The 22,366-nt window shown below is 38.8% G+C and overlaps 1 protein-coding gene across 5 annotated transcripts in view; it reads left to right on the top strand.

The window, feature by feature from the left end:
* The window catches only part of RAP1GDS1 (Rap1 GTPase-GDP dissociation stimulator 1), a 102,942-nt gene extending 80,865 nt beyond the window's left edge, over positions 1-22,077 (top strand). For 4 of the 5 annotated variants that reach the window (XM_075149591.1, XM_075149590.1, XM_075149592.1 and 1 more), the window contains 10 exons: positions 3,942-4,070; positions 6,482-6,607; positions 9,286-9,429; positions 9,700-9,831; positions 10,238-10,372; positions 11,941-12,066; positions 13,040-13,179; positions 16,164-16,290; positions 17,620-17,748; positions 21,411-22,077. In XM_075149591.1, the coding sequence (XP_075005692.1) occupies positions 3,942-4,070; positions 6,482-6,607; positions 9,286-9,429; positions 9,700-9,831; positions 10,238-10,372; positions 11,941-12,066; positions 13,040-13,179; positions 16,164-16,290; positions 17,620-17,748; positions 21,411-21,538 (1,316 nt within the window). In that variant the 3' untranslated portion in view covers positions 21,539-22,077. The remainder of the gene's footprint in view (positions 1-3,941; positions 4,071-6,481; positions 6,608-9,285; positions 9,430-9,699; positions 9,832-10,237; positions 10,373-11,940; positions 12,067-13,039; positions 13,180-16,163; positions 16,291-17,619; positions 17,749-21,410) is intronic. The other variant, XM_075149595.1, reaches the window with a different exon arrangement.
* Positions 22,078-22,366: the final 289 nt, after the last annotated feature.

The raw sequence follows: 22,366 nt of genomic DNA on the forward strand, positions 1-22,366 counted from the left end.
AAATAACTGTGTTTATAGATTGCTTCCTCATCTCATTTCATATTAAACTTCAGTCTGTCAAGGTTGTCTTTCTTTCAGTGCCTTTGTAAAATGTAACATTCTGATGTTAAACCATAAAACTGCCAAGCCTTTCTTATTCTCACAAAACTCTTAGCGACTGGAATGAATGTTGGGGACTGATTTGCACTGTTTACCATCTGCAGAAGCTATGTAAATACACAAGAAATGAAAGGGAGATTTATGGTACCATTATTATGGTCTAACAGCAATATTTCAGTAATGCTTCTTTCCAATTGTTCCTTGTTAATTTTCATGCTTGCCGTGGTTTTTGTTTCATTTACATCACAGCTAGATGTCTAGCATGCTTTCAAGACCTAAATATACAAATGCAAAGTAACCTAAAGCATGTAAAAGCAGATAAAAAGTATGTTTCTTATGATAGTGAGATAATCAATACAATCACTTATATATATGTTATATGATGATTTAACATAGATGTGGGGATTGCAAGCAGGTTTCTCTAGGGTACAAAATTATGCCACCAATTTGTACAAAACAAATTCTCCTTTAGCATCATAATCACGGTTACTGATGAAACACGAAATGACTAGTTGTTTTCTGAAATTCTGTCCAAAATCATGAACTAGCCTAAATCAGCATTTTAAACTCAAATGCCCCCGATAAAGTTCTCAATTTGGGATATTCTCCCCAGATCTTACTTTTTGGAGTTTCCATGTGTGTCACCGAAGGACATGGAGCCATTGAAATTCAAGTTTTAGGTAGGTAATTCTTTGTGCTGGCGCATGTATTGATTGCCTTTTATCTACCTGTGTATGCATCTGTACAGCATCACTGTCAGTGCTTTTCACCCCAAGAGAACACAGAGGTGTCTTACTAGTGCAATATGTGATAGCAGTGTAAAATTTGAGAGAATTTCTTTTGTGGCTTTAAGTCATAAATCCAGAAGAGGCATTCAGTTTTTCATGCTTCCTGCTCTCTATGCATAAAGTTCTGCTTAGGAAGCTGATAGAAATTCTGTTTCATCCTGAGGCACGATGTTGCCTGGCTTCGTGGCTCACTTTAGTCCTGTGTCAGGCAACTGCTTGTAGGGTGGATGCACGTGTCCCCTGAATTTGTCTCCTGCTCTAGTAGGGCCTTAACCCTTCCTGCAATGAAAGGCTGACATACGCCATTATTCCAGGTTACCCAGTCTGCAGTCTTTCACAGGAGAGCCTGAGAACTGCTGTCAGTCCCTTCAGCTAAGACTGAACCACCTAGATGTTTTTAATTTCTCTGAACTAAAAGGTGCTGTAGGTTTCCAGACCAGTGAGAAGCCTAATACTTTTCTCTTAAACAACTTGTTAATAGGCTCTGCTCTTGTATTTGCTAGAGAAAGAGCCTCCTATTGGTGGTAATGACAGATGTAAATGACAAGTTCAGAATTTGTATAGCAAATAGCTGCTGGCAGCCTTTTATTTTCAAAGGTTTTGCCTTCTATGCAGCTTGGTGACTCACAGGGTTGTCCAGTCTTTGGCAGAGCAGAAAATTTATCCTTTCACTTACTGCGGTTAAGGCATCAATATTTACCTTATCAGCAATTCTTGTAATCCTGTTCCTACCACTGTAGGCCATTCCTGTGCTCAGGTGCTACTGAGGAACTACCTCCTACTCCAGGAAAAAGAGACTGGTATGGAGTCAGGTATAATACCTGACTTTTGACCCAGTATACTTGTTCTTTCTTGGTATATTTTCTTTTTCCTTTTTTCCTACTTGGAAATTCTAAAGGCCCTTTAATCAGTGCGCTCCATGCTCTCCTGAACAACAATATATCCTTCTATTTGGCTTTTAAGATTCCTGTTTCCTTTTAAAGATGGAGATGGTTTCCCTTTTTCCACTCGTCTTCTCCTCCGCACTTTTTATATATTTTGTATTAAGAAAGAGACAGCAGAAGAAAAACCCTGCTCAAAATAGTTTATGTTTCTGATGTTAGAATGCTTTGCCAAATGAAGCCCATAGAGATTAATTGTCTCTTTGTCCATTACAGTTGGATAAAGTGATTTCAGAGTGACTAAAAGCATAGTCTAGTAACAAAGCAATTTCTTTCCACATAATTTTCTATGGCATTTGTGGTTTGTGTCTTTGTTCTCCTACTCTCCATGACTACCATTTTTCCTTCAGAATTTTTAAGTGTCTGCAGGGGACAATCACAAACCAAGGACAAAAACAGATTATTTACCAGTAACTTGAGTTCTCCTACACGATCATTTTCTCCACAGAACCATTCCAGCTCTCCCCTCCCCAATTTTCCTATTCAGAGATAGATTTTTACAGTCAGTTTGGAATGAAGTAGGAGGGTATAGTAGTGACTCACACATCTGCCAGAGGTAAAATGGCATTCAATGCATGCGCTAGTGCAATTTGTACTTACCTGAAATTTGACAACTTCAGCAGCTCTTTGATGTCTGACATGGCGTTATCATAAATTTCTCTAAAGACCACGAATCTGTGGAAAGGTACCACCCCCCCCACCTCCCCCCCCCCAAAAAAAAAAAAAAAAAAAAAAAAGAAAGGAAATTCAGTTACTGGTAAGTAATACAGTTTTATTGAAGATGTCAAGCCATAAGTATTCCTGCTTATCCCCAATAACCTGTAATAACCATGCCATTTACTTACCTCGTGTACCAAATTGATAATTATTATAGAAGTATTTTACACTGAATATAAATGAACTAAACATTTCAGAATCTTTTCATAATTTTATTATATGAAAATTTCAAACATACTTGGCAGAATCTTGAAGGCAAAGCGTTTTCCGAGAGCAAGAGATGATACTAAATTTGCTAGACTTAAGTTGTGATATGTTTTTATCTCCCTGTAAAAATCTGCAATTTTTATGGCTCTGATTCCACAGATATAAAAATTCCAACTGATTTCAGTTGCTCAGAATGAATTCCTTTTAAAAAAAAAATTAATTCCCCGGTAGGTCTTGACCCAAAGCTAAATGAAGTAATAACAATTCTTTTGAATTCACTGGGCTTTGGATCCTTGTCTTTTGAGTCTGTAACTTTTAAACATAGATAAAGTGCTTAGAAACAAAGGAAAAAAGATGCTTAGGAAAATTACTAAACATCATCTGGTGTGTTCATGTCTGCTTCATTCTGTTCAGCTGTGAAACAATGTTTTTCTTCTTTGCTATGTTATAGGTAAAATGTGTAAGAGAAAATATCGTTATAAATAATCCTTTAAAACAATCATGTTTCTGCCTAACCATCAAAGCATCTTTCTATTTGCAGACATCTAGGAGCAATAACTTTCCTACTTGTAAATACTATAAACTTTCATCCTATGCAAGAAATTATCAGAATGGCTTCTAAGGACTTTTCTTAAACCTTCCATTTTTTTGTCTTTATTAAACTTTCTTTTTTCTCAAGCTCCTCATAATCTACATTGTGACTTCCTGTGTTTATAAAACTTTTCATGTTTATTTCAGTGCCAGTTTATATTCATTCTAATTTTAATTTTCCAGTTTTGGTCTTTAAGGGAAAACAGTATATAGGAACATGCTCTCAGATAAATAATTATTTCACTGACGTAGTTTTGTTTGATTTCAGTCAGCTAGTCTCAGTGAGCTCAGAATCAAACCCAACATGTGTTTGGAATCTGATAACCACAAAATTATCAGTAGCTGCATAATCCACTATACCCTACGACCATATCAGGAGGGAATATTTCTGGGAATACGTCCCATTGACAGGGGTAGGGGGAATTATGAGTCTGTATCTCAAGTCTGGACCAGATCCTAGTGTAGAAGAGTAGAGGAGACAGACATTTTAACGCTGCTTAGCCTAGAAGATGCTTTGTGTGAAAAATGCTTTTTTGGTTTAAAAAATAGTACTACAAACAGAAATGCTAACTCACTGTTGTACTTTCTTTTTGTGTAGATACCCTGCAGTCACAGCTTATCAATATGGGTGTTATTCCTACATTAGTGAAATTGTTGGGTATTCATTGCCAAAATGCAGCTCTGACAGAGATGTGCCTTGTTGCATTTGGCAATTTAGCAGAACTTGGTAAGTCCACAATATTAATCTCAAATTTACATCCAGTTTTCATACAGTTAAATCTTAAGACTACCAAAAGCCTTGCACCAATACTTGTTCCATTCCTTTTGGTACATTCAAAATTTAAAGCAAGCAATTTCTGCTTATTGTCTCTAAAATCTATAATTGTCTCTTTTTTTTCCCCTTCAATAACTGCAATTTATTTGGGTACTTAGTACAACCTTATGTTTTATGTTAACATTCTTCAATGCAACTAAGCACATTTTAAATCATCTAACCAGTATATCCTGAGCACTGCTACTTACTGTGAATTATTTATTAATAATATAAATAATGTATCCTGGTGTAGCTCCACAAAGCTGTATTTGGATTAAATTTGGCTCATGGAAATCACTGAATGAAACTGAGATGGGCACAGTTCATAAATCCGCCTGTACAATATTCTTTTAGGTGTAGAGTTTTAACATGTTCTAGACTAAATACTTGCATGTATAAATCATGAATACTACTAAGCTGTAGATGATTTTTTTAGTTAGTTACAACTTCATTTAAATTGAAGTTTGTGGTCCTGCTTTGATCCAATGTCTTTGCAAGTGGATTAGTTTTCATTGGAGTTCCACAAGGTGTAAACCAACAGGTTGTTAGGGCCCGTGTTTTATTATCACTTGTGGTTTACATTGCTGTTCTTCTTTTGCTAACCTATTCAGTGAAATTTTAGTCTTATGAGTTTTTTTGCACTGGAGTACAATAATATAGCAGTTATGATATCATCCTGTATTTCTAAGAAGATTCAGCGGTTCAAAATATGAAAAATATATCTGTAAGTTTGTACTGTTTGGTGGCCTGAAGTTATTCACAACTGTCCTAAGTTCATGGATTTGAAGGCCAGAGAGAATATTATGTTATCTAGTGTAGTCTGATCACATGCATAATACCTTTGCTTATAGCAGACAAGTCTACTTAACAAACCAATAGAGCCATCAAAACAGCACTAAAGAAATGAATAGATTAGAGATCTTCAAGATGGGGACTATGTCTGCACAGCAGAAAGTGTAATACAAGTCGTATACTGGAAATTCTAGTGCTAAAATGCAACTAAAACCGTAAGGATATCAAATATAATAAGTGCTGTCTTCACTGAGAACTACATTTCCTTTCCCTCTTCGGAAAGATCCAGCTTTGTCCAGTTGAGTAATAAGAACCATGGGAAAGAAGCTTAACAGCAGCTGCTTCCCTTCCTGTTCCCATACGCTGAAAAGATGCTCCTTCTTTAAGATTGGCACAAAATTAATTTAGCTTGTAATACTTTAATCTCCCTTAAGCAATAGCTTAGTCAATCACATTGTAACTGTAATATTTTATTTTTGCCTCTTAACTTCAGGGAATTTTATTGTCAGGTTGTCATTTTTCATCACTTAAGAGACAACCGCATTCCACAGATCCCTTGAGAAGCATTATATGAAGCACTTACTCTGTGTCAAAGCAGGGCAAAAAACCAATAGAGAGAGTGATGGTTCTGCTTTTAAAAATACTGGAAAGGTAAAAAATCCACTTAGAATATGCTACACAGTCATGCATATTGAGAGAAAACAATAATGGGTTGTGCACAAAAGGGTCTAGGTCTGCAGTTCATACTTTTCCCCAGTCCTTGGGGTCAATTCTGCATTAAAATAATCCCTAACCATCCATTAGAGCAGTAGCAAAGGTGCTGGAAGGTTTTCTAACTACAGATGGCCCTCAGGAGGTGGCAACTGGAGAATGCAGAACACCAGCCCTACCACCTGCATCCCCTGTAATACTGCCAGTGAGGAGGAATAAGATACAGGCAATGGAGTAAGAGGTACTTTTGTTGAATCTACATTTGAAGAACCGTTATCTGCTGGCTAACCTCCTGGTAGCAAGCTAGCCCATCTGTAAAGCTGCTTTATGCTATCTGTGCAGTATGAAATAGCCCTGCAACAGCCACACACAGATTTCAAAGGAAATGTCACCATCGTGAAACTATGTAAATATTAAAGCGTTCAGTACGACTCTTCATCTCTCCCATAGAAAATGCAGTACATAATCTGTTGGTCTTCCTGTTAAGCTGAGGGGAATCAAAATATATGTTTTTGTAATGTTACTGTTTCTATAGCTACCTTTACATTCTGTTGGGCAGAAACAGCTCCAACAGCCTTCATCATAGATTTATGTATTTTTAACAGCCTTAATCATAATTAATTCAGGTCAGTACACTTATCTTAAAGTGTTAGACATTTTTCTTTTCATTTAGTGACAAGCAGGAGTCTATTGTTCTTGTCTGTGAAGAGGACTATTAGTCATCTTACTGAATAAACCTGGTAATAAAGAGAAAAAAAATAGTCCTACCTTTTGATGTGGTTTGTTTACTTGTTTACTTGAATTTTTCCTTTTCTTCACAGAGTCAAGTAAAGAGCAGTTTGCCTACACAAACATTGCTGAAGAGCTTGTGAAACTGTTCAAGAAGCAAATAGAGCATGATAAAAAAGAGATGATTTTTGAAGTTTTGGCTCCCCTGGCAGAAAATGGTGAGAATTTGATTTTTTTTCTTACGCTATTTTTTATTCATTCCTTTATATGTATTTTGGTATATCGGTGTCTTTTTCAGGGACTAAATGCAGAGTAACTGGCTGCCTCATTCAGAAGCCACCATGGTTGATCCTTATGATGACAGTTTCATATGAAGTGAATAGGTCTTAATTGTCTGAGCATACCACAGGAGCCAACAAATTGTTGGTGCTAATTCCACCTCTGATTCATTCTGTATATGGTTATGTTATATTTTATTTCCCTGTACCTGCAGTGGGAATATCAAAAGCTGCTTTTCAGAGAGTTTTACAACATTTGTCTGCAAAATGGTGGCTCAAGGGTCCGTTACATCACCAGGACATCAGTCATTATGTCATTTCCTGGGATCCCAGAACCACTGGCAGTTCCATTTCCTATGAACATATTTTTGCAAGGGCCATGTTAATTGCAGAGCTAAGAGCTGGACACTCTCCCCCTACTGTTCATTGAGAGATCACATAAATTTAATTTGGGTGTTTGGTGGCGTATATTATGGTAGCCCCAGGAGACTTGAGTTTCATTCACTGCTCAAGCCAGAGCGGGAAGATGATGTGTGCCCGATCGCCCCTCCGGGGTGTTCCTCCCAAATGAGTTCTGGGTGGTGTGTATAATCTACCATCTGCCCTTAAGGGAAATGAAGAAATGAGTTAACAGGTGGAGCTGGCCTGAAGTGGGAAGCAGTTCTGAGTATGGAAGACATCACAGTATTTGATGGTTCTATAACCATGTTTCAATCACCTCAGCATTAAAGCTTGTTTGAATGGAATAAATTATTAGATAGAATTGTAAACTCTAAAGATTTAGGTTTTATCCTACTCTGTTGTACACACATACTCTGTCTGTGTCTGTTTTACATAGCATAAATCAAGATAAATTTTTCCTTCAATTTACAAAGTTATTTTGTCTTTTATTTTAAGTGGTATGTAAAAACAGGATTCCTTTTTTCAGTTCTAAAAATGCACGTTTTGTCAAAATATATTCTTTTATTACAAGTTGCTCTAAGATAGTTCCGTCCTTGGAGACTGACACAGAATTGGGTCCAACCTTTTGTGAGTTTGACATTGCAGTTCAAATGCTCAATTTTTCTTAGACTATGTTTTATAGTTGCAATAAAATTTGATAAGTTTACTGCTGCTGAACATAAGTCAGGTGCTTTCATGTTACGAGGTAGTCAACTGAACTCTTCCACTGTGGATTCAAGGCATACTTAAATGAGTTCACTGTGCTAGTACTGTTTAGGTGCTTTTGATTGTAGGTAATTAGCAATAGGTCAGCAGGCAAAAACATCTAAACGAAGTATTTGCAGAGTCTGGATTTTGGTGGCTAGGGGTTTTTGAGGGCTTGTTTTGTTGTTAAGGACACTGGTGTAGCAATTTATATGTCAAATCACAACACACCTGTAAGCTGGTATTCTGCAACTAAGGGAACTCTCTGGTTTTTAAAGTCCCTCAGTGCAAAAGTACCTATTTAAAAAAATCCCAATGGGATATTTCGCATTCCCTAATAAAGTTCATTAGAAGGTCAGCCGCTCTTAGAGGAACAATGAATTTCACTCAGGCAAAAAGCCTAGTGACAACAGGAAACAGAGTCGGTCACATCGCTTCATCAGAGGTAGAACACTTCTCCTCACCCAACTTGTAAACTATATGAAAAAAATATTTCCAAAGCTTTGGCCTTTAAAAATATTTTAACTTGGGTTAAACTCCTTATTGTTCAAACACCATTTCATACAGAAAGCTAAGAGAAATCCATTTGTTTGCACATTTCTGCAGAGGCTTGTGACTGCTTTCTAAAATCAGCATGCAAAAACTACCAGAATCACTTTCATGTAACAAAAAGACATAACACAGCATCATACGACCTGCCATTCCCACATTACAGAAAGGGAGTTTCGGCATGTAAAGGAGATTCCCAGCTCCAAGTTCACCGGGAAAAATCTGTTAGAGATTGTGTTGTAGATACAACAGTAAGAATATTGCTCCCAAGTCCTATTTCACCACCTGAAAAACAAGTTTATCACCTTCTCTGTTGAGCCTTGTTGCCAATAACAACTAAGAAATGAGTTTGCCTCATCAGTTTCCAGTTTTTCTTCAATCACAGCAAATTTCTCTCCCAACCCAGCCTTTTGGATTTGGCCTTACTGTACTCCTCCTGCAGCCCTTTCAACGAATGGCAGAAATCTTGGCTCAGCTAAAAGAAACGGGTGATTACTCTCAGTGAAGTCAGTAGCTCTTCTGTACATGAAATAGAAGAAGAAACGCCAAGTTTGTTCTGCACACAGTCAAAAGTCTTTGGAAAGCCCAAACACAGCACAGTCCTTATGAGTCTGCTGCGTGATGACTGAGATGTCAGCAGTTTGCTGTAGAGAAATATCCTCGTTTTTGATAAGTGAAGAGTAGCTCCATACAGCTTCAGCATATAGTTGTGCTCTAAAGGCACAACAGAGCCGGGGGAGCGCCTGGTAGACGAATAATAACAGAAGTTGGCCCTGAGAATTTAAAAATTGCAGTTTTATCTACACAAGCTGTCAGTGAAACCATTGACATCACTACTTCTTTCACAGTCTGATCTGTGTGTATGTACAATAGATGTATTTAAAATCATGATTCTGACTCCTATTATCCATGCTATTCTTCAGATGTCATTAAACTGCAGCTGGTTGAAGCAGGCTTGGTGGAGTGCTTACTTGAGATCGTCCAGAAGACTGTGGACAGTGACAAAGAGGATGATGTTGCAGAGCTTAAAACAGCTTCTGATCTTATGGTTTTATTATTGCTTGGAGGTAAGTACAGTGTGTCACTTTCTGCAAAGCAACAGCAGATACCTGTAATGCCGTTTGGCTGCTGAATTTTACTATTTATTAATTTTCTAAATAACCTAGAGGACCTGCTACCTGCAAGTTAACATTTCATGGGTCAGATTTTGTCTCTCATCCCATTGCAGTTCTGGATTAATTGTAGTGAAGCCAGCAGAGCTCCACAGACATAAAGAGAAGAATTTTCCCTAACAAACTCTTCTTTGGCTTGCTGACTGTCTATGCTTTTTACCCCAGATGAATCCATGCAAAAGTTATTTGAAGGAGGAAAAGGCAGTGTGTTCCAAAGAGTACTTTCATGGATTCCTTCCAATAGCCATCAGCTACAGCTTGCAGGAGCACTGGCTATTGCAAATTTTGCCAGAAATGGTAAGAATATGCCATAATAGCTTATGTTAATTTATCTGTGCCCTTCTATCATGCTCTGTCTGTACAGCTACAAAAAAAACCTGTGTGTCGTGGTAAAGCTGGTATTGAGCTATACAGCAACATCAGTAGTTTTATACTTTACAATCCTGAAAAGCATTAAGCCTACTTTAAAAATAGTTTCACATTTGTAGAGAGGTATAGGAGATTTCTGCCTTTTTCAGTTTTTCTTATATCACTCTTCTAAATTTATCATGAGCACTGCAACTCCCATTGATGATGGTGGTCCAATTCTCAACAATAAAATCTAGGAAGGAGCAAGGAAATAGTCCTTCTATTCTTAAAAAGCTCTTGTAAAAATCTTAGTAATAATCTTCCATTCACAAGTGACTTGTCTCATCTTGCACAGATGGAAACTGCATCCATATGGTGGATAATGGCATAGTTCAAAAGCTGATGGATCTGCTAGACAGACATGTGGAGGATGGAAATGTAACGGTGCAGCACGCTGCACTGAGTGCTCTCAGAAATCTGGCTATTCCCGGTAAGCCTCACTTTGCATTGCTAATTACCCAAAGGTGAAATTCTGTTCTCCCGCTGCACCCCCCCAGAGGATGAGGGCGGGAGAACTGACTGACAGTCCTAGAGGCAGGTCAGACTGCTGCTTTTCAGGCCCATCATCGCTTTTATGTCTTTTGCACAGTGCTTGTGACCAGCAATTTTAAATACATCACAGGCCTATTGACCATCCTTCGCCACTTTGATCCCACAGTATCATCCCCCACCAAGGAAAGGGCAGCTTTGTAATAGGCAGGGAGTTGAGGAGGCCTCAGATGTGATTTCTCAATCCTTTCTGTCCACAGCACTGCTTTTTTGTTTGTTTGTTTTTGTTTCTTCTGGGATTTCTCTCACAGCTGAGGGTCCACACCAGAGAGCAGTGCCCACTTTGTTGAAACACTGCATCTTACTGTAACCTCCCCAAGCTTTGAGAATTCACAAATTAGAGCTGCAGGTAAACTGTTAGAATAGCCAGCCTATTGCAGTTAGTTACTGCTTGTAGGCAATGAACTGAATGCTAATTTTGTCATTTTTAATAACTTAATTTGCATGAGTTTTGATTACCCAAGCATAAAAGGCAGAGCACATGCACATAAAAACAAAGCAAATCTGTAATACTTGTGTATGCTTTCTTGTACCAAGCCAGAAATAAGTCTTTCATCCATTTAACCTTATTTTACTATTTTCAGTTTTGACAAACAATAACTTTCTAAAAATGATCATGCATACATTACTAAACCCATGCAGCTTTAGTGGTACGCCATTTGCTTACCTTTCTTAGGTGAGTAATTCTATTAACTTCCATCAGTCAGCCTTGTAGCCTATGCTCACGGATGTCTGCCAGAGACCTTCATAAGATTTAATGTATATTGTTATAGAAAAATGAACAAGTAATAACTGGCCTCAGTGATGAACTGCTTGTTAAACACTACTTTAAATATGAAAGAAGTACTTTTTTCTAAGTACAATATTGGACCAAGTTTGCACCTTACATATATTTCAGAGAGCTCCATAAAATGGAGAAGTTAGACTAGTGGAGGGGATAAAAGAGTTTGGAGGGGGCAATACAAGGACTACAGGCTCCAGACATGTCAGGCCACAGTGTTGTTTGTATAAAGTATTGGAACCGGGTAAGAGGTTATTCTGCTAATTAGATGCTTTAGTTCCTTTGCCTATGTGAAATAGAAGAGTGTTCTTAGGAATCAGAGAAGTTTCCTTATATTTTGGGGTGCAAGTTCTAGCCTGGGCTTCTGCTTCATGCATTTTGTGGAAGACGCCTTTCCTAGACCAAGGGGGAAAAGTCTAGCCTTCAGCTTATGTTCAGGCTGAACACTGGAAATTAGATGGGCATGCTAGGAAAAAGCACTTAATTTCACACCTGTGTCTTAGCTACCATGACATTTTTCCACAATGTGGCACACTCGTGTTCCTGAAGTCTGTGTTCACAAGCTATTTTTCAAACTGTGTCTGAAAATTTGCTTCAAGACCATCTTAGAAATAAACTGCATCTTCCAGAAATGTTCTTGAGATCATTCCTGTTCTTTATTCATGCAGTTGTAAATAAGGCCAAGATGCTATCAGCTGGTGTTGCAGAAGCTGTATTGAAATTTCTCAGATCGGAGATGCCCCCTGTTCAATTCAAGCTGCTGGGAACATTAAGAATGTTAATAGATGCACAAGGTAAAAATAAACTGTTCTCTATGTTAAGTGATTCTCTTTGGTTCAGTCAGTGATATGCTGCCAAGATTCTTGCAAGAGAGAAGCAGAGGGGTTTTTAAAATTTTATTCGTGAAGTCTTGGAATAAATCTAATACATATGCAAAGGGAGAGGCATGTGGGTTGATTTTTTTTTCAGAACTCCTAAACTGACTACCAGGGACCCTCAGAATAGGTGTCGAATGCTTATTTACTTTTGTACTTCAGAACTCTCCTACACTGTCACATTACGAGTATGGATTGAGGCGTGAGTGTTTTAAGCTACCACTCCTGTTTTGCTGTTCATTTACTGCATTTCCTGGCTGTAGCTAGCTCCTTGGAACACACTAATGCACTTGTTAATGGATAAACTGCAATGTCAAAATGAACAAGCACCTTTTAGTTTAACAGCCTGTTCCAGGATGAGGATTTGTCACATCAGAAGTCTGCTAAAAACCAAAAGTAGCTAGATTTTTGAACCAGTCCTGCAGATTTTTTCAAAAGAGCCATTCTAGTTCTAGCAAAGCTATTAGATATGAAATAGAAATTCATTGAAGAAACTTACGTGACTTACTAATCTATAAAACCTAATCTAATTGACCACAGAGCTCCCCTTCTGGCAGCAGTCCCTTCTGGTTTTAAATTTTTGAGCTAGCTCACCTGAGTGTGACATCACTGTATTTTCCCTACCGTTAATCAATGCACAAGCCTCATTAACTGGGGTGAGAAGTTGTTTTCAAAAACTGTATTATGAATGTTTTTCTGTATTTTGTTTCCATTTTGAAATTTTGGCTTTACTTGCTTCCATGCAAATTAGACTTTTCCCACCGTTAGTGCAAGCTAGTGAAGTTCCACTTAACAAACTCCTTCTAGTTAGTAACTTTCAGCTAACTTTCTAACACTTGCTTAAAAAAAGTGACAACTTTTTTGCTGTGTTGTTGGCTCCGGCATCATGTAGCAGAAGCAGCTGAACAGCTGGGCAAAAATGTAAAACTGGTGGAACGATTGGTGGAGTGGTGTGAAGCCAAGGATCACGCAGGTGTGATGGGAGAGTCCAACAGACTACTTTCTGCACTTATACGACACAGCAAATCAAAAGTAAGTTAGTGGTGAAAAAGGTCAGCTTGTAAGTACTAAGAGTTACCTCTGCACTTGGTATTGGTAGCCGAGGCCTCCAGTATGTAACCCTTCTAGAGAGCCAGGCTGGTTAATTCATGTGTTACATCTCCTCTGCCTCCAGGACCTGCCAGTCAGACACAAGCGACAGGTTTAAATGCTCACTGGAACTACATAGTTAAAAAAAATTTTAAACAAAGCACAACAGAGTGGCAGGCCAGTTGAAGGAACGCTGTTAGAATTCACGTGGCTAAGTTCTTGACTCATTTTTGTTTGTATGGTATCCTGTAGAAGTTCAGCATGCCATATTTTCTACGTTTTAATGATGCTATATATGAAGAATCATTGCACTCGATTGTTACGATCTTGCTATATATATATATATAAAATTGAGATCCAGAAATAGTCTGTTCCCCTACTCTTCATATAGCATATTTCAGAGTTTTAAGATTCTAACAGATCATTAGAAAGGACCATTTATTCCAAATTCTAACAGAAGCTTGCTTGTACATGGCAAAAGGCATGACATTAACAGAAACTGTGGGACAGGTGAGTTCTGTTCCTCCCATCACCTTCGCATCAACCAAATACCTTTACATAAGCAGTCCAAGTCCACAGTCCTTGCTCAGGAGAATATTAGGCAAAACATAGCCTTAGAAGGAACAAAAGCATCTCCTCTGGAAACAAGCTATTTCAGGCTCAGACTTCATTTAGTGTGTTCACGAACACCGGCTGCATAACTGAGCTTAAATAGCAAGTGTGGTTTGGACAACTCAGGCTTTAACAGTGGCCTTTTTCATTCATTCATGGCATTTGCAAAGTGGAAAACATATTGTAGACCTGATCTATACTGAGCCTCTCCAAAAACAAATCAACAGGACTTACAGAGATTTAAATCCTTGCTGATTTCTAATATTACTGTCTCTTTCTAATGCACATTCTCCATTTTATTTTCAGCCTCTAAAACTGATCAGGTTTCATTTTTTCTGAGTTCTCATTTTTTCTGCCCTCCACACACAGTCCACAAGATACATGCGTAGATGGCATACGCCAGCACAGATGCGAGTTTTTATCAATACTCTCTACAGGAAAACAGAATCAATCCTAAATACAGAGACATTTTTGATGGCATCAAATAGATACTAAGAAGTTAACAGAATTATCACAGATGAACTTTTGTGTGGTTTATGTACGCATAGAAGAAACTTGACTGGAAGAGGAAAACAGAGCTGAGAGGGTGGATTTTTTTAATGCTTTTACTGCCCTCTAGGTTTGAATATGAGTAGAACTGTATGGTTCTTTACAGCACGTTAGATTTGAATTCGGTTTTTAATTTTAAAGGATTTGGGGTAATATTTACAAAGGTGACAGTAGTTTAGAAAACTTATCTCTCATTCTAAAAAATGGAGTAGGTACTTGTGAGTTAAGCCACACTAGCACCAAACCTGACTGCTGTCATCTCTTCTGTCTATTTGATACTGCCTTTTAGAGGGTGATGTTCACCTACAAAATAAAAAAATTTTATGTCAAAGGTGCTGATTGATTCCCAAGGCTTATATAGCCAAAATTCCACACCAATTCAAACAGAAATGAGCAGTTCCCAGATTATTGCATGAAGTCCCAAAACAGCTTTGGAGTTCCACCAGAAAAATCGCAAATAATAAAACACATCATTGCAAGTAAGGAAAAATATAAAAATACTTACATGCCTGCGTACATTGTATCATTCAGAAAAAATAGGTTTTAAATGTGAAATTCTTGAGTCATTAGGCTATGACTTGTGCCACTAGCATCTTCAATATGGTTATCTAAAAATATTTCAGTTTTCAAGGATTATGATCATATTGTGTCTGTTTCCTTGCATAAAGAATGTCACTGCATAGCCCGTGCGAGCACTGGAACATAAGTCATTCTAAACACATGAATCAGTTAATGAGTTTCAGCTTGTGCCTGGAGTTAGAAAGGGATTTGTGCTTTAAATGGAAATTCAACACATTGATTAAAAATTTACATCAGATTCTTTTTCAAGAAATAACTACTATTTCAAAACTTTGTGCACTCACAGAACAAATAAAAAATAAAAACGGAACCACACTTCCTTGAACAGTTTCCCTTCGGCATGCCAAGTTACCTGATTTTCAGGCAAACATTTTGCAAGTATTTTTGGGACATATAATGGTGGAAAACATTAGGTGCAAACTCACTTTTTTAATGATAGTCAACAACTAATCAAAGACCTGCAGACACCAGAGGTCTTTATTCATCCTTTGTTACATGGGTAAGTTGGATCAAATTTTTGACTTGGAAACAGAATCCCAGCTGCATAATTTTAAACTGCTTTACAGCCACTTTAAACTGCTTTAAAGCCATTTTACCCAGTCAGCATTTTCATTTCAAGTACACCATTTCTATTACGTAGTAAAGTGTAATATTTGTGATCTCACCTCTGAACATTTTGAAGAAACTCTGAAAACTCATGGAGAGAGATGAAGGATTTGATAACTTTATTAAAACTATATTCTCGTGTCTCCTTATCCCAAATACATGGTTTATTGGGTGCTTTTGATAAGCTGCTCTGAACATCACAACATAAAGAAGGAAAAACTCATCATCTTTGAACACCAGCTGCGTTCAAACGTAACAGAGTGGACTCATTGTTAGGCGATTATTGGCACACCATGAGAACTTGGGGTTCACAGTATAACCTGGAAAAGAGTTAGTTACACGTGTCTTAACTTAATCATGTGATTAACTGGCTTGGTTTAACAGGGTATATCTTATAATTGCAGAGTAATAGCAGATAATTTAGCAGCCCACATGTATATACATTTACGTATAAAGTGATTGTATGTGCATAAAGCCAACGAGTATCCTTACCCAAAGATAACAGCACCCATGACAATTCCGTTATTTAATACAGTTTGTATGCAATGCAGAATTTTTTATTTCTATGTTATTTATTTTAGGATGTAATTAGAACCATTGTACAGAGTGGTGGCATCAAGCATTTAGTAACCATGGCAACAAGTGAACACGTAATAATGCAAAACGAAGCTCTCGTTGCGCTGGCATTAATAGCGGCTTTAGAGTTAGGTGAGTATCCCGGCGGTTAACTCTACTTGTTTTCTTTCTAGTCTGTGCCCAAGAGAAGGTGTAGAGGGAGAGTTGTGCGAGTTTCTTTTGCAACATAGAAAAGCCTCCTCCTCCCACCTGCCTTTCAGTAGCATGGAAATACGTGACAGTTCATGCAGACATAGGCAGGCAGTAAGGTTATGCAGAAAACTGGAGTTTGCTGGTAATACAGTGTCTGCTCCATCGTTCTGGTAGGTGATCATATGATCTAGAAAGGCCTTCGAACATAACTTCCAGATTTTGGGTAAAACCTAAGGCTAACAGTTAAGAAAATCGTCCTTCAGAGTGGAGACTATATGACCTGACTACATTCCTACACTGGAATGGTTAATCCCCTTTTGAGAGGTATTATCAAAGTAAAGCTTTCACTTATCTCACTAGTGAGAGCTAGAGAATACACACAGAGGTGGATGATGCCCCCAAAATGTCTTTATTATTATTAAGTTCCACAGAAACAGGTGCAAGAGTTGCCATATGAAGGCAGAGATGATTATATGTCTTGACCTGCCTTTGTAGTACCTCAGCTTACCAAACAAAAAGGTAAATGCCCAACAGAGGTTTGTTTATCCTATTTGCTTGCTTATTAACTAAGGTAACAAACTAAACAAGCAGCATTACATATTTTTGCTCTTGATTTCATCTCTTGGCATCGTGTACTAGAGGAATGCTATGTTCAGCTTCCAAATCGCTGCCAATGCATCAGGGAATTGTTTTAATTAAAAGGAAAAATGTTCCTATTCACATGAATCGTCTAACCCTTCTTTATCTTGTCTTCAGACATTTAAATGTTTCAAGCCTGAATTCAGTATATAATGTTTCTTAGAAAACTACAGAGGAAATAACTCACACACTGATCTTGAAAAGTTTTTCACAGCCTTTACAATGGACCCTGAGTTCCCTCTACCATGGAATCAAGAATTACACCATCTGTATTTACTCAGACAAAATTTCCAAAAGCAAATTCAGGCAATGGAAGTCTTGAAAGCTGAAATATTGCGGGTGTTGGCCTAAATCGCTAGAAACCTTGGTGGCTTTTCCATCAGCTCACTGCACGTTTAAGGTTGGATTTTATCATTAAACTCCGATTGTCCTTTCAAGCAGTTAGGCTATTTTACATTTTAATAGCAAGAGCTGTGTTTCCTATCATCATACCATCATTACGCCAGTGAGTTATGTACCACAGCATCGCTTTCACTACGGTGAGAGATCCATGTTTCAATAACGGCTAACACACAGAAGCATCAAAGCAAGCGGCACTTCCAGATTTACAAATTTTCACTTGTATTTCAGTCACTGCTGAAAAGGATCTTGAAAATGCTCAGCTTGTTCAGATTCTACACAGACTGCTCTCAGACGACAGGAGTGCTCCAGAAATAAAATACAACTCCATGGTGCTGATCTGTGCCCTCATAGGATCTGGTGAGTATTCAGGAGGGGCTGCTTTCCTAAGAGATTTATGTATTTAAACTTAGTTCTCTCTTTTAGCCTGACATAGAACCTGTGCAAACGCACTGAAACTGATTCTCTGTTCACCATGAATGTACACAGAAGGGTTCAATTTACTATGACACTTCATTTGTAGTGTTTATTTATAGTGTCAAGAAAGAGGCTGTTAACTCAGTCTTGGACATTAACTGCAGAAATTGGACTCTGGCTTCTGCAGGATGCAGCTAGTTCAAACTCCGACTGACAAGAGAGAAATGAAACGCATTTAAATTTAAAACTGTACAGTATCACGCTCTCTTTGCAAATATGCAGATAACAAGAACTTTATTTTCACCTTTAGCTGCAAGTTCCCTGTAATTGATGTGTGGTGGCTTTTTTTTATTGATCAACTTAGTCAAGTAAAATTCGGTGGAATTTTGCAAGGAGCCTCCTCACTTGTAGTTTTAAATTCCTACAAGAATGGTAGGAAACAGATGAAGATACAGGTAGTATTTGCAAGGACACCCGTGCACACAGATGAGGACTTAGTGCAGCACGTAGGCTATAGCCCTGCTTTAGGAGGGATCCTCACACTTACCTCACCAGGAAGAGTCCATCCCTCAGCAGCCCTCACATGCTCGGCCCACCAGGCACAACTGTTCATGGTTGCTTTGAAAGACGAGGAGGACGTGCGCTAACACATGCCAGGGCTGGACACTGCAATGTCTGATCTTTCTGAGCTAACCTTCTGCTGAAGGTCAGACTGTTTTGAGGATGGTGTGGCAGGCTACAGTTTGATACTGCAACTTCCCACCTGTGTGTGGGCAAACCAAAAAAACAAACAAACAAAAAAAGAGCAAGGTATCATGGGGAAATTGGATTTCCAGCTGAGGTTTCTAGAAGTGGCTACATTTCTTTCATTCAGTTCTTTAAGAAGTATTTACTCTGTGGAAGGAGAGCAAATTTCATTCCATAAAGGTTTCCAAAATTTACAGACAACTAAGATGACAAAGAACTGGATTAAGTACAGAAAGGTGGAAACTCAGAGCCTGTCTGCACACGACTTGCCAAGTGTGAAACATTTGAAGGTTCTCCAGAGATGAGTTTACAGCAATTCAACTGAATTGATTAAACGTTACCATAGCTAAGTGTGTGCTGTCTCTGTAAACAAAGCTGCCTTTTTTCTTTTCTTGAACAGAGTTCACCGTGCCTACTGTAAGCATAACTGGTGACCTGTACATCCATGCGAGTGAATGCTGTATTACTGCCATCTTAAAGGAACAATATTTGTTTTTAGAGCAGTATATACATCTCAATGTACAAAGATAGTGCGCAAAATTTGCTAACAAGCCTCAGCTCCCAGTAAGCATTCACTTTAATGTTAAGACATGTAATTGTTACTCCCAACCTCCTTGAGCCATTTTGTGCTTGGGATTATCCATCCATTTTAGAATGGTTCCCCCTCAGCCTCTCTGCAATGTTGCGTGTATTCCCACTGCTTCTAACTAAAATAATCATCCTCAGAAATTCTGCCCGATACTTGCATTTTCCCTTCCCTGAATTTTGTCACCTGCAAGATTGACAGAGTTATTTAAAGTCAAATACCTGTCTCTATTCCACCAGATTAAGGAGCAGTCTTGTCTTAGGGGTTTTTTTAGGGTTTTCCAACTGGCAGAGTTCAATCTGCCACCACACTATAAGCTTTGCCTAGACATGAGACATCTTGGCCTGCTCCCAGGCTCACAGGGGATGCACGTTATTGCGATATGCAGCTGTAAATTTGAGGCCCAGCACTTGGCTGACCCAGTGTTCAGACCTGCTTCCTGATGAACAGACCTGTGTAAAATTAGTGAGTACACGAGAGTAACAACTGAGCAACCCTAGTATTAACTTTTAACTTTTTTTTTTTTTTAAAAACTATTTTAACCAAGGAGGGGGGGATCAAAGAGCCAAGCCTGCTCTTTACACATGAAAATACTAAAATACATCTCTCTCAGCTCTGTTGCCTCTTAACTTACTTTCGCCACTGCCTCCACACAGTAGGCATTTATATTTACATTTCCATATTCTACTGTAAACAGACCTGTGTAGCCATGTTACAGTAATTGACCCCAGTATAGCTCCACAAAGACTAGAAGTGGTTGCTCTGGTTTAATTATTGGTGAGTTTAATTCTCCAGTGACTGCTGCTGTTACTATCCTTTGTTACAGGGTATCTGGCATAACATTTAACTTGATACTGCCAACAGCTGTGTGTTAAGCAGTAAATAGATATATATTTATATGTGATTTTTGCTATCTGGAAGTTGCTCTTGCAACTGAGTGAATGGATGGGAAGAGGGAAAAATTAGGACAATGGAAAATGGAAACATGTAACAAAGAATCAGCAAAAGCAGAGCACAGTTACTTCTGTGTGCGAGGGTCTCCAGACTCCCACGGATCTGGACGTTAAGCAGAAGTATTCAGCCACTGTAAAGCACAGTAAATTCCTGAAATTCAGTTCAGTAACACCTGCTTAAACATGATGATCTCTCAGAAGGAGACAGAGAGCTGGAAGTGCTTACACAGCATAACGACCCCAACTGATACCGCTCTGTGTGTACAGGTTCCAGGTGCACAGCAGGGTGAGGTCCCAGCTCTTACATGGTAGGGGTTAAACTGCAAGAAAACTGAAAACGTGAACAAGAAAGTAGGTAGGAAGGGAAGAAAATGTCAGAGTTTGCTATTAAAAAAAAAGTAAATGTGCATAGCATACAGCATAGCTAATCTGAAACAGATGGTTGGGATTTCTCCTGGGAAGCTCAGGGATTAGGCTCCCAGCAGCACTTGGGAAGCAAAAAAAAAAAGTGTATGTAGGTGTTTATTGCTGAGTAGGAGTTCACCAGAGTGGCCTGAACAGGGCATGAAACAAAACCAGCTGCTTTGGATCTCAACTGTGAGACGTCTAGAATACAGGGCTTTGAGAAAACTCATCAAATTAAAAAAAAATAAATTGAGCAATTTTATGGGTTGTTCCCAACCTTTCCTTGTTAATACAAGGTACAGTGCAATCCAGGATCAGAATTGTGAAACAGTCCCACAGTTTTGAGTAAAACATAAGTGCTGTATACATATGCACCGCATTGAGCGGTGCACCACGTGTTGTATATGTATTAACTTCAGAGCTGAACTGCAAATGGACAGCTAACAGTGAGCAGGTGGTGACACATCCATTAGAGAAACATCGCACCCACTTCACACACAAACAACCAGAACGATTTGACACAGACAAACGACTTCGTGAACCTTTCAAGGCAAGCTCACTTGGTCAGGCTAGTTTAAGGAATAAAGCAGAAAAATATTTTCACTAAAATTACTTCCTAAGCACCTGTTTTGGAAAGCAATCCAGGTGGATTTTCTTCACTGCTATGCAGCAGCTTCATCCTTCATCTCTACCTGAAATCTGTGGAGTCTGTGCATGCCCCAGGCCCTGGAGAGTTTTCTCTCCATCCTCAAAAGCAATTCAAAAAAGTAAATAAAAAGATTATGTGTACACACACATTTGTGTGCTTATGTGTGTATGAGGTTCAGCAGACGAGTTTCTCACACTCGCCAAGCTTTTCTGTTCTTTTGCCGTCTCATACAAAGCACCGTTTCTTTTACTGTTTCTTTTTCCAGAACCTCTTCAAAAGGAAGTGCACAGCATGGCGTTTCTAGAAGTCGTATCAAAACTCCGCAGCCATGAGAACAAAACTGTTGCCCAGCAGGCCTCGCTAACAGAGCAGAGACTTGCTGTAGAAAGCTGAGGAAGGTCTTGATTCCAGTGCATCCCATCACAGATTTCACTTTTGTCCTTCGTCCTGCTGCCGCTCCTGCTATGTTTTCCACTGTATCACTTGTGCATGCGTGTAATGTTCCCACACAAATTGATGAACTGCTGTAGGTACCCGTCCAAAAAGGTTTCTACGAATTCATAGGTGATGTTAACATGAACCTGTCTCCACCCGTAACTGTTCTACTTGTATTCTTGTTGCTTGGGCCACATAGTAGAATGTGCATGTTGTAGTCCTATGATGATGTAGAAGTGGTACTACACGATGACTCTTTCCTCACGCCCCCTAACTGCATAACAATGTACTACTAAATTAGGGACAATACGAGATGCAGCCAGTCCAGGCTAGTGTGCTGACTATAGGATTCAGAAGTAAATCTAGCTCCATTTTTGGTGCTTTGAAGATTCAGGTTTGAATGCAATGTACTGCTGCTCATTCACTGGTCTTGCCTATTAATGTCAAACTCGTGGTACCTAGAGGTAACAAATAAAAATTTCAGTGCTCTCACTTTATCCTGTGGTTTGTCCTTTTTTGAATTCACACGTGGAAGCCGCGACTGCACCACCATGCGCTGGTGAGGAGCCCTTTTCGTTCCCGGCTCTGGCGCCGACGCAATCACTGCCTTTCAGTTGAGCGAATACAAAGGAAACAATTCCAACCACTTTCACTGTGTACGCTCACACAGAGGCACTGTGTGGTTTAACAATCGCGCGTTGTAACAGGAATACACCGTACAATCCTTATCCCATAAAGCCATGTGGGTGTGAGTGCTCTCAGGCTTGCTTGGGGATTGGGTTTTTG

The sequence above is a fragment of the Calonectris borealis genome, chromosome 4 (genome assembly GCF_964195595.1).
Source record: "Calonectris borealis chromosome 4, bCalBor7.hap1.2, whole genome shotgun sequence".
Taxonomy (NCBI): Eukaryota; Metazoa; Chordata; class Aves; order Procellariiformes; family Procellariidae; genus Calonectris; species Calonectris borealis.